The sequence below is a fragment of the Liolophura sinensis genome, chromosome 6 (genome assembly GCF_032854445.1).
Source record: "Liolophura sinensis isolate JHLJ2023 chromosome 6, CUHK_Ljap_v2, whole genome shotgun sequence".
Classification (NCBI taxonomy): domain Eukaryota; kingdom Metazoa; phylum Mollusca; class Polyplacophora; order Chitonida; family Chitonidae; genus Liolophura; species Liolophura sinensis.
Window position 1 is genome coordinate 45,614,713 of NC_088300.1, and position 16,954 is coordinate 45,631,666.

Sequence of the window (16,954 nt, forward strand, 5' to 3'; positions counted from 1 at the left end):
CCCATTAGTGTCACGGTGAAAACATAAAGGGGAAGTTTCAGAAACATACGAAATTTCGACTTTTTTTCTCCAAATTTCGACTTTCTTAGGTCGAAATTACGATTTTTTTCTGGACATTTAGAAAAGCTGACTTTCTTATGTCATTGTGCTGGTATTGCGATTAGGAGCAAATTATGCACATATGACTTGCTTATTACTGTATCAGCTGTTTTCGTGTGTCAGTAAGAGTGTGTAATTGACAAGACGTCTAAATTTCTAGAAAAAAGTCGAAATTTAGACATTCTTATGTCATTATGCTGATATCAGGATTAGGAGAAAACTGCACATAGGCCTTGTCAAATTTCGACAGCGATCTGCAGCTATAGCCCGAGTATCAGGCCGTAACTTCAACGTAATTAGGCTGAAAGTGATTTTCAGTGTACTCATTTACACACGTCAACTTGTCGTGTCACTAGGCAGTCGCAAAATCTGCAGCCCCGTCACCTTCTTAGACTAACTGTATTTGACTGACACGCAAGATTTTTATAGCAAAAGTCTTGACAGGGCCAGATGGCAGAATTTCTTAAATTAATTAATGGGTATTGCTTAACGTAACATCAGTAATATTTCGGATATATTAAGTGGGCAGGGTATATTGGAATACTAGTATGTGTTTCTCAAATACGACAGGGGTATCGTGGTGTCTCCCAGTCTCAACCAGTCTCAATACAATGTATACAATGGTATGAAATTATAATTCCGGACAGAGTATTGTCCCCTTGGACCGTTGTCTCCGTCGCACAGTTCCATTATCTTCATTGTCACAACCCAAACTGGAATGAACACTATTACTGGTCGCGTCCGATCCACTGTAGAGAGTGTCCTCGTGCTGTGTCACTTCACTTCTCGGAATGAAAGATTCAGCCTGAGGGTTGAGCTTGAATGGACTCTGTCGGTGTTCTTGCTAATCAAGATCAGTAGAGTCCGAATCAGTCTCTGGGTGTTCCACAGTGTCTCGCTTGTTCCTTTTTCCTTCACTTTCCCAGGTATTTTTCCTGACTTTGATCGAGTAGGTCTTGGCAGCTCCAATGGAAGATTATCACAAGGCAGGAGCAAGTTTCTGTGCAATGTCCGAACTTTGCCAGTTCCATCCTCAGCTTTCACTTGATAGACATGACTGTCATCGCCTAGGAGGACGACATGCACCTTGTCATCCCACCACGATCTCAGTTTTCCAGGTCCACCTCGTTCTGATAAATTCCGGACAAGAACCCTGTCATTTGTCTGTAGGATGTTTGACATCATTTTGTTCTTCTTGCTTTTGGCTGCTGATTTTGCTGCTGTTTCAGAAGCCAATCTGTACGCTTGTCTCACATTTGTTTCCCACTCATGGACGTACTGTTTGTGTGTCTTGGCATTCTTCGGTGTTGAATGTCAGATATCCACAGGAAGACGAGGAGATCGTTCGAACAATAGGAAAAACGGCGAATAACCTGTAGGATCATTCTTCGCACAGGTGTAGGCGTCTACAAGTTTGTTCACTTGTCCTTTCCAGTTAGGCTTTTCTCTGGAGGACAAGGTTTTCAACATGCCTAAAATTGTCCGATTAAACCGTTCTGCCTTCCCTTTTCCTTGTGGGTAACAGGGGGTTGTTCTCGAGCTAACCATGCCACAAAGTTTTTGTAGGTGACAAAACAACTCGTTCTGGAATTCCTCGCCCTGATCTTGGTGAAGACGTGCCGGAATTCCGAACCGGGATATAAAGTCACTGAAAATCCGTTCAGCCGCAGTTTTCCCAGTCTGATTCCTTGTGGGGTACACTTACGCAAAACGGGTAAAGTGGTCAACAGATACTAACAAGTACTCGAACCCGCCCTTAGCTTTTTCCAGATGGACAAAGTCAATGCACACCAGTTGGAACGGTGAGCTGGTCACAATTGGTTGGAGAGGTGCTCGAGTAGCTTTGTTTGGCACCTTGTCCTTGAGACACCCACACTCACCGTTGACTTAATGTTCTAATGTTCTACCTCAGCCGCCATCTTAGGCCAGTAGAAGCGCTCTCGTATCAGTGAGATCACTCGTTCGGCGCCTATGTGTCCCATATTGCCATGCAGTTCTTTCTAAACAAGTATTCGCCACTTCTTTGGAAGCACAATCTGAGTACGATGTTCCTCCAGGTAACGTGTTCTTCCTCATAAGCACACCATTTTCGTCAAAGCCCAGCTTGCTGAATTCTTTTAGCAGTTGTAAGGGTACTTCCGCCTGATCGAATGAAGGGCGCCTACCAGTTCTGACATGTGGCATCACAACACCAATGTCTTCTGTGTTTTAATAATCTCTTACAAGGGTATTGTTTGCAAAGGTGTAGCACAGTCGGTCATCATAAACTCTGTCACAAGGTTTCCGTCACTGAACAAAGAAGCGATTACAACATTGCCCGGACGGGTTGTAGTTTTTCCACCACTAATGAAAGCTTGCAAGGCATCCTGGGCGATGACCTATGGGTGCTGTTTCCTGGCTTCACTGATATCAAGAGGTATCCTTGAAAGCCTATGGGCATCAAAGTTCGTTTTACCTGGTTTGTACCTTATTGTGAATTCAAAGTCCGACAATTCGGCAACCCATCAGTGCCGTGTACTGTCCGACAGTCTGTTGAACAATATGCGACGGAATTACATCCGGTACTTTGTCAGCATTTTGCCACACTGAACATAACCTTGTGGGGATCCATTCCTGGATATCACTCTCTCCTCTGTGGTGACCTGTTGTCGTTTCCCGAACGGTTTCTTAGCTTTACATCCAGCCTTGAAATGTTCCTCTGATCCACAAATAAAACAGTGGTTACATTTCTCTGCACCAGATTTTCTGCAATTTTGACAGCCCCCTTTTGTCTGACGCTTGGCTGGTTCTTCTCTCATGGCCATAACCTCTGTTTTCAAGTCAAGAACAAGATCAGTCACCTTGTCTACTGCATCACCGGTTGTTTCTCCATCTGCCTGTGCTAAGTGTACTTCGGCTTTCTTGATTTTTTCTGTCCCACTTTCCCACTGTCCCCACACTGTTTGTCTTTCTTCATTCGCAGACTTGGACTTTGTAACTGCATCAACAATTTCTTCATCTCCAACAACTCTTTTATGTCATCACTGACAGCCACATCCCTCAGGCCAGTATGGATAGAACGCAATGCCTTTCTTCGTACTAACAGAGAGTCATACATTAAGCCGGAATCATCTTCTCGTGACGCAAAATCAACTTTTTGTCCCAGGTCAAGAATTCTCAAGGTGAAGCCTAAGGTGTCTTCTTTGGTGTCTTTTGGGCTACACATAACAGTTTATACAGGTCTGTAACGGAATCTTCTTTGAAGTATTGTCGGAGCCATTTCCTTAACACAGGCAAGTCCAGATCTGTTTTCCCCTCGAGATAACTTCGAAGCCGCTGTGATGGGTGGATTGCTGTCACAACTGCATCAAGAATCTCCGCTTCTGTGTACCCCTTCAGTTCTGCGGTTTGTAGCAGACGTATCACATTAGCAAAACTGATACCACCTGATCTATTTATTTGCCCAGTGAATTTCAAGTCCTTTTTGAAAACATTGTGGTTGTCAGCTGACTTCTCATCAGCGAGAACTTGTTTGCTACGTTTCGTGGCTGTGTTCAAAGTTTTGAGTAACTGGTCTAGACGTGTAGGTCCATCTTCCTCATCTGCAGAGCATACGGCTATGCATTTTTCGATAGCGCGTAGCCACTCCCACTGTCTTCTAATTTCACAGGAATCTTCAACTTATCGATGGTATCAAGTAGTTTTCCTGGGACCTGCTGGTACAATAAACCCTTGAACTCGAACTCGGTCTCCACTGAATCCATTGCCGCACTACCGCTGGCTCGCACACATTCGTCTTATCCTGGCAAGCTCGCCAAAATGTTGCCCTTCCTATGGTTGGCGCAATGTGGGACTGTAACAGAGACGAGACGAAACAAATTATTCAGATGGCATAGAACTTTTAATGGAAGATGGCGGACAACCAGTCGCAATACAATGTATACATTGAGAGTTGTGTCAATGCCTGAATCGTTACAATCACTAGCGGGTTTATGTACACCCGTTCGAACACTGACTGGATTGTTAGAACAACATTGTAAGTTACCTACGATCGCTACACCTGCATGGCCCAATCACTGGAAATGCGACCATTTCGAGTCGTACAACGAACAGACAAAAGGAAATTTTATTTTCATTGTAAAAAAAGTAATTTGAGATCTAAGTTTTGTGGTTCACAATAACGATGCCCTTGGTGGGTTTACATACCCTGACACAAGAAAACCGTACGGAGTACTAAAACACACCGCTGGAACTACTTTGGTAAATCAGTGACAATTTTCACCACCTCAGAAATGCCCTTGTAGGACTCTTCGTTTCACAATAAAGATAAACTTGCCCTCCACAAAGAAAAAGTGGGCCTTAATCATCACGTGACTACATGTGAAACACGCTGCCAAATGCCCGGTTATCCCCCCCACCCCCACCCGTCCACACACACACACCCCTGCGTCTCGAAATGGAGAGAAAGTAATTCTAATGATATTACTGTTGGTATCGATGCAGGGATTATTACACGATTTGGTGAATTACACGATTAGTCGCTCGACGGCTTGACTTCCGGTTATGTTGAGGGTCTCGAGTGTGACCAACATTTTGTTTCAGGAGATTTGCCTTTATGTTCTCTCCAGAAGTAAGAAGTAATTCTTACTTAAGACTCACCATTTGGAGTTTGCTACGCTCATGAGTAGTGTAGCGATTTTTTTTAAATATATATATATAATCTTCTTAACGATATACAAATCCCAGTTCCAAGTCACACCGTTTACAACAGGGGGGAAAACACAATATTGGTAGCGTGAAACACCCTGTGTCGAACTCTGGAACAATATCTGTATACTTTTGGAGACGTCCGCTGCTATGGATTTTTTTGAATGTCAGCTCCGGTCAGTCCGTGTCATTCAGTAGTACGTGCAAGAAAACCGCTAGTTAGCTCTGAACTTCGAATAACCAAAGTCCGTGACATCTGTACTTCAGTTGGTGCGGGTAACTGTGTTAGGGATATCTCAGGGAGGTATTAATCCTAGTTCTGTAGTGACACTGGTATGTCCTATTGTTCTTATATCGACAATATGTCAGCCATATGTTGGGAAATTATCAGCAAATAATACTTCCAGGTCTTCTCTGGGAGTAACAGTTCCAGAAATGGTCCAGTAATAACTTGGGAAAACAGAAAATCCCACCTACAAACTATTGAGATATACTGTCTCAATCATGGTTGGGAATATCATTCCCACAGTCTGGGAAAGTTAGCCCCACAGCCTGGAACACTTGTGTCACAACTTGGAACTAGTAGTCCCACTGTCTCTTGCTATGCTCTAAAGTTGAATTCCCACTTTAGTGCTAACAACTTGTCTAACTACTACTTTAACTGCTGATATAAATGTAAAATACTTCCCTTAAAAAGCTAACTAGGTGGAAATTGAGATGTTATCACGACGGTGGTCCGAGATCATCTGGGACTAAAAGTTTGGTTTAAATACTGGTTTTAGGGTGACTTTCCTGGCGGATATCGTGGCCCATCAAATCAGTGTTTTATTTATTTATTTTCTTTAAAACATGAATATTTGGGATAGATAATGGCAGTGCGTTGGTATACTATTTACATATGTACATGAGTCAATTAGTGGGATTAAACCTTTTTGTGTTAGCATGTGTGTAGTTTATTGTATAGGTTCAAATGCTGCCATGGTCATTTAACAGAAAGGGGATAAATAGTAAGCTATTTACAGAGATTAACGTTATCTTTACATTAGAAATACATAGATCTACATTAAAGAATTACATTGAGTTGCCTATACAGAAATTTAGACAACGAGAAAACAACAGTAGTGCTTTTATTTCTTGGTTAACAGTTTTGTTCTCTTGCTTCCTCCTCTGTGACGTGGAGTTCAGGAGCTCCCGTCACTTATATCGGACGCCTTCCAGGAAAAACCAGCGTACTGGAAACCTGTGCCTGTAACAGGTGCGACAAGTATAATTGAGGAGCAAGGATGTCAGGCCTTATCCACTTAGTTGAGGCAAGAGATAGTCCTATTGTTGTGATGTCTTTCATGTTTCTGGTCTTCGTTTCCTTGGTGTTAATTTTCTTTGGTCCCATGGGTCTTCTTATTGTTTTTTCCCTGTCTTCTTCTTTACTTGATTTCCATTTCTATTTCGAATTTTTATTTGTGGCCTCCCATGGCGGCGCAGACAGCACGTTTCATAAACCGGTAGAACAGTTCCTAACCTAGAGTGTTTAGGTGCACTCCGTCGCTGATTAGAATTTGCTTTTGTGGTCGGATCAGTCCCCTGTGTCTCCAGAAGGTGGCCAACTGGTTGTTTGTCAGCTTCTTTTTTTCTGAGTTTTTTTATTTTAAATGTGGACCGAAATTCGCCGTAAAGAAGCTGGCTGATGTAGATCCTTGGAATTTGGAATTTCGATTTAAGTGCACCAACATAGTCTAAAATATCAGCGCAAATTGCTGCTGCTGATTTGTGAGAGTCCGCATCGTTTCCCCCAATATGGAGGATAACTAGGTCAGGTTTTGCCTCCTGAAGGAGACTTTCCAATCTTCCAGAGTATCTAAGTGTCCCAACACTAGCTCCCCCAATGCCAAAGAACCGAATGTCCTGGCCTGTTCCAAAGTCGATTCTAGAGTTTGGGATCAAATTTCGAAGGATACTGTTCTCCAGACTATGAGCGTAACTGCTGCCGATAATTAAGATTTTCATCCTTGTTTTTTTTTGTTCCTGTGAAAACAAATAGAGAAAACAAATATACAAGATAGTTGTATTTTTGATTAGCGAAGGGGTTTTGTTTATGAGATAATGTATATATTAAGCAAGAAGATATTTGATCAAACAGATACTTATTACCAAATTAGTGGTATAGCTACCAATCAAAAATTGATAGAGGGTCTGCCCTCGTATGATATATACACATTTGTAAATAAATAGAAAATAAATATCAACTAATAAGAATAGATAAATAACAACAAACAAGAGGGCAGATTAGTAAATGGACAAAATATTATTAATTACTACAGCCATCAACTTTTGTGGTTACATTGTTTTCGTGTGCTATGTTTTTTGCAGATCGGTTTCATAGACGTTTTATCGGCCCTCAAGATCAAGGTATCGCCGATATATTCGGGGATAAAGTTGTAGGAAGGAATTATGTATCAGTGGAATAAACGGCCCTCAAAATCAACGTATCGCCGTTGTTAGTATATGTGTTTGGTAATTTCGGAAAATGCACTGTTTTTAATCAGAGAAAGTGACGAAAAGTGGGAATTTGCCCAGTATTTATGGTCTTCCCTCATAAATATTCATGAGTACCACGGTTGGTGCTAAGGGCACTGATTGGCTAATACCAAAGTCACAACATCTATGTATAGAAATACTATGCATGTACATGCGTATCTAATCTTATGGCGCAAAAATCTAACTGTAAATAGATTTTAGTAATGAAAACATGAACAATAACTTGTAGGTAAAAGGGAGATGAGCCTGTAGAGTAAAAATATTTACTTTCGCAAGTACAAGTTAATGCCCCGATTGAAACTCTTCAATATGAGTTTAACACAAAAGGATGTCGTAAAGTAGACAATCTCGTTCACTGTGAACTACGATTGTGTGCGATGAAACAATAACAACGAAAAATGATTTAGTGTCCTAAACTTGGTTCAAAGGATGTTTTATGCCAAAATCATGCCACAGTCAGTGAGCACTAATGTTGTTTTAACTGGAAAGATGCTGTACGTAGTTTGTTACAACAAGAATCTGTCCAAAAGTAATGGAAACTCTACTCGAATTTCTCACTTCAAAATATTAACAATGGCGGATGTTTCGCCAGACTTAAGGTCGCTAGAAAAACGCTGTTTCCAACCTAGCCAAACTATATCTGATCAACAAACTTGAAGAGAAACTCATTCAACATGTCAATGTGTTATAAGTGAAATACGATCATCTAATTAAATCATCAAGTATTAAAATTCGTTGGAAAGGGGTCCACGGAACCTGTGTCCTTCAAAAGTTATATCAAAGCGCCAAAAATAACTTGCGCTCATGAGTCCTCAAAATCTTCCAAAATATTCCAAAAAAAATCTAATTTAATTTAAGGATATCTCTAACCCATGAAAATTCACATTCTACAGGTAAAACCTATGTCTACCTTATGGACAAGGCAGTAAATTAACCCCTAACCTACCATACAATTATATGAAATAATATACTGTTTCTGGCAAAATCGCCACAGTGGTATGTATGAGGCTGGTTCTAGGCCACCCATGGCCCCAACTGTAGCTGAAACTGTCTTTGTCTATGCCTCAAGTGCGAATACACCCGCTAGATCGAGCTGGGGCCGCTCCTACCGCATTCCCAATCCCTATACATAGCAGATCCGCCTCTAGAGAGCCCAGGGACGGCCCACCACCGTCTCCCTCCCGGCGGCTCCCCAACCCATGTTCAATCTTCACGGCAAGCACGTACATAGACTAGGCCTTCTCTTTACATAGCTAATTAGCCTAGGTCACAAAATTGACTTAATATGCAACTTAGACGTTACAGAGCTGAAGATAAGACTACAAGTGACATAATATTCTTTGTGGTATGCCCTGAGATAAAACAGGCTTTTTTGTCATTTACAAAGTTGTATATTTCTTACATGATTAGTGTTTTATGGCATATTTATAGCCATGGCATGACCTCAGCTGAGAGAACGTCGAGGTAAATCTCCTCCAAAATAAATTTAACTCAGTACGAAATTGACATTGCAAGCGTCGATACTTCAACGACGCTAGGTCAGTAGAAGACAAGAAGTTAAGAGTCGTTTGTTGCTAACTGCAGCTTTACCACCTTTTACCGCCTTCCTATCACCCCTGCTCTACAGAGCTTTTTACATTTGGGATAGTCCACAAAGAATATAAAATGAAGATACAGTCCTTCCGGTTGTGTTGGTGTAGGCAGTCAGAAACATACGTGTGTCATCAGTTATTTGCGGAATTAACCATGGCCAGGTTCAAGTGGAAATCTCTTCTTATTATGTGTGTTTTTTCTATTGGCGTCTTTATATCATGGAAATTTGTTGGAACAGAATCAGTCTACATCTCACCAGATAATGGTAAGAAGAAATTAATTTTACAGTGGACAAGGCTCTTCCATCATAATTTCTGGCTACATGATGATATTTTCAAACATTGCCCTGTCTCAAGCTGCAGAGTTACCACGGATAAAAAACAACTGAATAGAAGTGACGTTGTGGTATTTCATCCCAGAAATATGCACGAACACCCATTACCGTCACAAAAATGGAAATTTCAAAGGTGGTTGCTATTTAGCTTGGAGCCACCTTATTTGAATGGCATACTGCCACAAAAGTATAACAATCTTTTCAATTGGACAATGACTTACAGAGAGGATTCGGATTTTGTATATTCTTACAATGAGGTCAAACGTCTCTCGGAAAAAGACACCTTTTCTTACGTTAACATTACGCTCAAAACAAAACTAGCTGTGGCACGGAGTTCTAACTGTTTTCCTACCAACAAGCGTCTTGAGTATATCCAAGAACTTCAAAAGTCAGTGCATGTAGATTTCTTCGGAAAATGTGCAGGAAGCGTGTGCTCGGAGCACGAATGTAATGACGCGGGTATGAAGAAATACAAATTCTATCTTGCGTTTGAAAATGGTAACTGTCGGAATTACATCTCTGAGAAATTCTGGAACGCCTTGTTGACATTTGAAGCTGTGCCAGTTGTAATGGGGGGATCGTCGCCACGTGATTACATACTAGTAGCGCCCCCTGGCTCTTACATAAACACGGCTGACTTTTCTTCCCCCAAGGAGTTAGCTGCTTACCTGGTTAAGTTAGATAAAGACGACCAGCTATACATGGAGTATCACAATTGGAGGAAGAACTACACTGTGGCATTGCGTGATGTGCACACAAATGGAAAGTGGAAGAGCATCCTTCCACCCCATCCAGCTTGGTGCGATTTGTGTGGAGCTCTCCATAATTCGTCTTCACCTCCCCAAGTCTACACCGACTTAGAAGCTTGGTATTCACAAGATACATGTCCTTATGACCACCAAAATGTATTCTGTACAGCGTGGAATCATTGTTGTTTTAGGAAGAAACCCAGTGATATTTTCACATGTTTTTGACTATAATTAGCTGCTAATGTGTTGTGGTCATTGCATTTGTACGAAGCTACTGCTTTCTTAAACTTTATTTTATTTGATCTTGACCTTGAGTATATTTAAAGTGGTATAACTTACAAATAAATACCACACAGTATTATATGGAATGAGCCCATAACGGATGTTCTGGCTATATTCCTATGATGAGAGAAAAGGTCCGTGTACGTGTGGGGATGTGCTTTATAATGTTACACAGACTACCAAAAAAACAACTGAATTCCCTACTATTAGGAAAGGAATTTAAATTTACAGCCATCAAGGCCAAATATTTAGCACACAAATTTTGTAACCTACCCATATAATTAGGGAGGAATTAAGGGCTATAATTAAGGGCTACAAGGATCGAGGTACTTAATTTCAGCACTTTGCACGTAATTACTTATAGTTGCTGTTGCACTGGAATCTGCTAGTTTGTTACATTTAAACTTCTAAATCATGCCCTTAGGCAAGATACTTAAGCAAATTTTGTTCTCCCTAGATTTGAAAGTCAGTCTTGGTTTAGTCTTCAAACACATATCAAGGAACTTGTCATAGGATAGATGGTACTGCTTATATTTTCAAGCTTTTGTTGTTCGCCTACACTTAGTATTAGATGTATGTGTTTGTAACTGTGTGACTCTCTGTAACTGTGCTGGCATTTTGTTGTCTTTCCGTGTTTTTTTACCGTGGATGTGTCACTATTGATAGTTTTCAAGTTCAAGTGAGCTGCCATCTGAGCATTTGAGATGTGGTTTTCAATTGTTTGAAGTTTATTTTTTCATAAAGCATGTGTACCACTGGTTAATGTTGCCTGAAATAGCAGCGTAATGTCAATTTCTGATGTCATGATGCATTCAAGGATTACTTTCCTAAAAAATGTGGAATAGTTTGTGATATGCTTTAAGTATTTTATCATAAGCAAATTTATTTTTTCAGGGAGGTTTTTGTGTGCTAATTGTAGGAACAAATTTAGGCCGTAGGGCACAGATTGTGAATCCGATTATTGCTGCTACTCCACACACATTACTACATGTTTGCAGAGGATTATATGGGGCACATTTTCCAGACATGCATTCATAATTGTAGTGTGTGTTCGAACATGTTTGATCATGACACATAGCTATTTCTAGTGTATCCAGTTGTATTCCACTTTTAACAATCCCTTTTTAAACAGATTCAAAAAATTTGCAGGAATTTCTATGCCTAAAGAATCTGCATATACCACTTTGTTTTGTTGTGGGAAGTAGGTCAAAAATACAAAAAGATTACCGCTTTGATTGTGTGTTGTTTTGCCACACAAATCACGTTTTACCAAAAAGCTATAAATTAATCCGGCATTTGGGGAGGAATATTTTGACTTCAGCTCAAGCGATTGACTGACTTCAATTGGGAGAGATTCACACAGTCGCCAAATGAACATACGAACATATTACATCGTTACATTGTGTATTTATTCTGCCTGTTGTGTGGCTAATTAGGAAATCTGACATCCAAGATTCACCCGTGAGTGTAGCCAGATCCTCAGCATAGATTGAACGATTGTTTATGCTAAATAATTTCTTCTCTGGTGAATTTGAAAGAATACAAATTCATTTAACATTTAACGGCTTCTGACAGAGGTTTTTGAGTATTAATTTTCCGAAAAGAACTGCATGTTATCCAAGCCTTGTAGCTTGCCATAGATTGCTTTGTACATTATTTTTAATTTTATGCAGGTAGGCCTACATGATATCAGATGTACCAGCTGCACTTAGTAATTAATATAAAAATTATTATATATTCTAAATAAAATTGCATTATTAGTAAAAATAAAATTGTCTTATATTTATGCCTGATTTATTCATTCTGATGCATGTTTCGTGAGTTTGCTTTATAAAGCAACCAAATCACGCATAAACTTGCTTGTGTATATGTACTACAGTGTGAGTGTGGAAACGGTTTATGTCCAACGAATGTTAGTCGAGTGTTAAAAGTAAATTTTATTTCTTACGGTGAATGTTGCTCACTCACTGAGCAAAATATGTTATTTATAAATGGTTGTTGATAAGTTTCGATGGGGAAAGTGGACAATTTAAAGCCATACGTAGCGGTTGGGTTTAATTTTAGTAGGAGGTGTTGCTTTCTTCGGAATATAATGATAACCGCTTTGTCGTCAAGGAAATGACGCTACTGGGTGAGAGAGTTCAGGAGATAGTAGCGAAATCTAGTGGCAGGGGGAGTTCACCGCGCATTTGGCAGCCTGTTTCAATGTAGTCACGTGACGGTTAAGACTTTTTCGTGGCGGAGTGCAAGTTTCTCTCGATTGCCTTCGCTTCCATACCCCATAAATTAACTTTTGAATATTCTGCCTCAACTAACGCCTGCCATAGTTTGGCAGGAATGGTATACCGTCAGCAGCCCGTTCATTTGTTCATTTTTTATTAAAAAATCGACCGTTGTTTTACGCCATACTCAAGATTTTATACATATGCTTATACAATGATGGTTAGTTGTATGGGTAGAGGAAACCGGAGTGCATGTGGTAAACCACTGACCTTTGGCAAGTAACCGGTGAAATTTCTGACGTGTGATATAGATATACTTCGCCACGACATGGCTGAAATACTGCCGATAATAATAATTTATTCATAGATATGCAAATCATATTTACGTAATTTAGGCGTCAAAACAGGCATCAGTCGACTATAATGGACGTTCCGGGTCAATAATTGCATGACCAATTTCCAAAACGAAGTTCAACACAAACACCAAAGAGCTAAGAAAAAATATAAAGAAATTAGAACGGATTTATGCAAACGAGAAAGAATACACAGTTTTTTCAGTGATGCCGGAATGCATGGAACGTTATAGATGCGAGTAGGCCTACTCAAATTTGATCTGCAAAAAGGACTGTAGACTGCAACATGTCAAGACACCAAAAATATCAGAATTCAAGAAAATATAATATTAACCGTCAACTTCAACAGTTCCTAGGTCCCGATTTGACTAAATCTTTGGTTTTCTTAGCAACAAAATTCTCCACCATAAAATTACGAAGGGATCCGGTTTTACAAAGTGGTCAGAAGGCTGCGTCAAACACATTCACTATGGCAACGTTTTGTGACGCACCTTGGGCCAGTTGTACATAAAACGGCTCCTCAAAGTGACTCTGTCACTTGATCAGACTGACTGACGAATAACATCCAGTTTTATATTGCCCTTCATGTCATTCCGTGTACTCCACATTTCCTGGTAGATTTTCATTGTGGCAATGTTACTGCATCGCTAGCATTATACGCAGAAATATTTTGGGACATTTACAAAAAATAATTCTTAAAAATTTAAAATAAACTTTAATTTCAATAAAAATCTTTTTTATCTGGCCGACCTCCTCCCAAATAAATCTGTCCATCAGTAAATTTTCACTCAGCCTCTAGATAGCCTACTTTTCACGGTTGCTATGGAAACAAACGTTTTAAGATTTCCCTCTTTTCACGGAAATCAAAAACTGGTGAGATTAATGTGAATCTGGGACGAATATAACAATTAAATTAGTCTCATCATGAATACTAGACGTACATAATATACGAGTTGTTCAGACTTGTAGGTATGAAACCTGAGTGACACGATTATTTTCTTAATTTTTCAGATTAGTTTGATTTGTCTTGAAGTATTGACATCCATAAAAATGTAAAATTAATGTAATAAAATACCGACCATGGTCTGTAAATCAGCCTCCACTGTCAGTGCTTTACATGTCGATGGTGTTACATATTGGGTGATCCAGAAGTCCTTCATGCTGTAAAACACGAAATCACACATCTTTTCCTACGTAAATTAGCACATTAACCTTTAAAAGTAGTTCCTTACAACGAACTTCGGTTTCATGCCATGAAAGATGTAACCAGCAACGTTGTAGTTCGGTCTTTTGTAGAAAGAAAGTCGTCGTCATTCGCTCTGTGTATGAGCTGAATGGTGTAGCTGTTGGCTGTTATTGTGGTGATTCGCTGGATTTGGCATAAATGGCGGATAGTACCTCGCCGCAGATGGCTCCGGTCAGGCCTAGGAGGCCGCCTTCCCAACACCCAAAATTTATAGACATGGTTATTGAGTCAATCCTTGCCCAGAATGATCGAAAAGGAGCCTCCTTGGCCGCCATTAAGAGTTATATTAGTGACCAGTATAGGACCGTGGATCCTAACATGATGAAGTCGAACGTACGAAAAGCTCTTGCTCGGGGGCTCGAGTCCGGGGTAATTTTTCGACCCAAGGCCTCTGAGGAAGCCAAAGGAATTACTGGAAGATTTAAAGTGGACAAGGTAAAGCATGCAGCCTTAAATAAACCCAAAAAACCCAAACCACCGGCTAAACCAAAAGCCGTGGATAAACCAAAGGTAAAAAAAACTGTGGCCAAGAAAGAAGTACTACCCAGCAAATCTCCGAAAAAATTGAAAACTCCCAAAAAGACCTCAAAGAGCAAAGCTTTGAAAGGCGACAAGGTGAAATCTTCTGAGAAGACGACAAAGGCACCGAAAACCAAAGTAAACTCTAAAGCAGAAGCGCAGATCAAAACAACGGCTAAAAGTAGTTCAACTGCGAAACCCAAAGAAAAAGCAACCACCTCGAAGGCAGCCAAGGTATGTGATAGAACTGGGAAAGGGAGATTTTAAGACTGGGTTGTCACAAGGCAGAGTGACGTCATTGAAGAAGTTTCCACAATGACCATCGGAGAAGGGGGTCAGCGACTAAAAAATGCATCCACCTTGCCTTTACAACAGCCCTGATTTTTTTTGCAAATCGAGTGTCTCAACATTCATACTTTTAACCAATGAAACCTCGGTAAAAGCATGTGAACCACCTAATGAAAACATGACGTCAGAAGGCACGTGGATAGCAGCACGTAAACAGCAACTAGTCCTTATAGCTTCCGCAGGTTTAACTTAGGGGTGTTGAAAAGACTAGGTTGCTGTCATGTGGTACAATGTAAATTCTTTGAATGTTTGGCCGTTGAAAAGGCGAGGTAAGTGGGTTTTCCTTTATAACAGTGAACATGAAGTGTTGGTCAGCAACTATCAGTCCTGTGACTATTGGCTGCATATCGATGTAGCTAACATTGCCCCACCTAATACCATCTCTTGCACCTCTTGAGTATGATTTGGTGGTAAATGATTCTTAGTATGTGTAAGTGGAATTTTTTGGGGACATAAATGTAAAATCATATGCCATTATTAAAGAATTTTAAATTACATGGCAATATTTAGAAACTGATATGGTACTCTGTCTTGTCCCCTTTTCAGAAGAAACCGGATACGTCCAAACCGGCACCGACCAAAAGCAAGGCGACGACTAAGAAAGCGGCCGCAAAGCCACGTGGTGGGAAGTCAGCAGCATAAGCCTGCTATGAGTTCATATGTACACAAAACCTGTAGAAATTTTTAACGTGCTTTCCGTACCGGACACTTCATTGACGCTATTGGTGAGGATGTTTGATTGCTGTGTGAGGTATTTTTTGCCATACATTAGGCTGAGGGTGAACTAATCTGTGTTGCTACGTTTTAAAATATGACTTTGTGTGTATAACTGTTTTAGGACATGAAAATTTTATCATTTTTAAGGACATAGTGCATATGTAATTATCTTACAGGCTAAATACGCATGTTTTTAATAAAAACAAAATCGATGGGGCCCCCCTGTCATCCCGTGTTAAAGAGTTCCTTAGAATTAATTTTCCACATGAAATATTCCTGGATTTGCTGGGAAAAAGTTCCCACCTTGATGAAGTAGAACTTCTGCCCAGGACAGATTTTTGAAAGAAAACGTTTAATGATATTCTCCATGTAATGACTTTATATATTGCTCAAACTGAAGAAAGACAAAATTCATAAAGTTTTACTGCTTAGAGAACCAGATCAGTAAAAAAATGTGGAAGAAATGAAATCGATTAACGCTACATTCAAGAATTCTTAACTTGTACGATGTCGGCCAGTTTTATAGGTTGTGGAAACCAGACAGCCTGGGGTAAATTATCGACCCTTGGTAAGTTAATGACTAAGTCCCCATCGTTTGACCTACATATATACACGCCTTATCGGTGGAAGGGAAGTGGTCCAAGACCATACACGCTGGTCCTTTCCTGCCGTTATAGACCTGTGTGGGGTACCCTCTCACTGGAACAATCTCGACACTAAGTGCAAACCACCAGTCATTAGGCATTTGTGTGTGTGTGGGGGGGGGGGGGGGGGGCAAGTACAGGCCGAACTAGTTTCACCTTTAGGATACAACTTTTGTTTGTAAGGCTCATGGCGTTACTTGTGAACTTTTTATTTATTTATTTATTAGTTTGGTGTTTTACGCCGTACTCCAGAATATTTCACTTATACGATGGCGGTAAACATTATATGGTGGGATGAAACCGGGCTAAGTCCGGGGGAAACTCATAACCGTCCGCAGGTTGCTTGAAGGCCTTCCTATCTACGGCCAGGGAGGAAGCCAACATGTGCTATAGCCTCCTCGATCATGGTTAACTTTTACAGCTGTGATGTAAAGGAGTGTCGTGTAAAGAATTGATTGGATTTTATCGCACAGTAGTCAAGGACTATTCACCTGTAGGAAACTGGTGTGGCTAGAGTGAACGACCGCTCTTCGATAGCTACCTGTCTAAACTATCTTAAATCCGCGACTGGGAACAGCAAGAGCCGGATTCGATCACACGACTTCAGTGCCAAAACTTTAACCGCCT

At 40.4% G+C, this 16,954-nt stretch overlaps 2 protein-coding genes across 2 annotated transcripts; both read left to right on the forward strand.

Annotated features, from left to right (window-relative positions):
• Nucleotides 1-9,001: 9,001 nt before the first annotated feature.
• Nucleotides 9,002-11,982, forward strand: LOC135468504 (glycoprotein 3-alpha-L-fucosyltransferase A-like). The gene has a single exon (XM_064746787.1). It carries the CDS (start codon nt 9,067-9,069, stop codon nt 10,219-10,221), a length of 1,155 nt encoding a protein of 384 aa, XP_064602857.1. The 5' UTR covers nt 9,002-9,066; the 3' UTR covers nt 10,222-11,982.
• A 2,333-nt stretch (nt 11,983-14,315) lies between these two features.
• On the forward strand, nt 14,316-15,608 carry LOC135467257 (sperm-specific H1/protamine-like protein type 2). Its single transcript, XM_064745023.1, has 2 exons — nt 14,316-14,852; nt 15,513-15,608. Exons 1-2 carry the CDS (start codon nt 14,316-14,318, stop codon nt 15,606-15,608), a joined length of 633 nt encoding a protein of 210 aa, XP_064601093.1.
• The last annotated feature ends 1,346 nt before the right edge of the window (nt 15,609-16,954 follow it).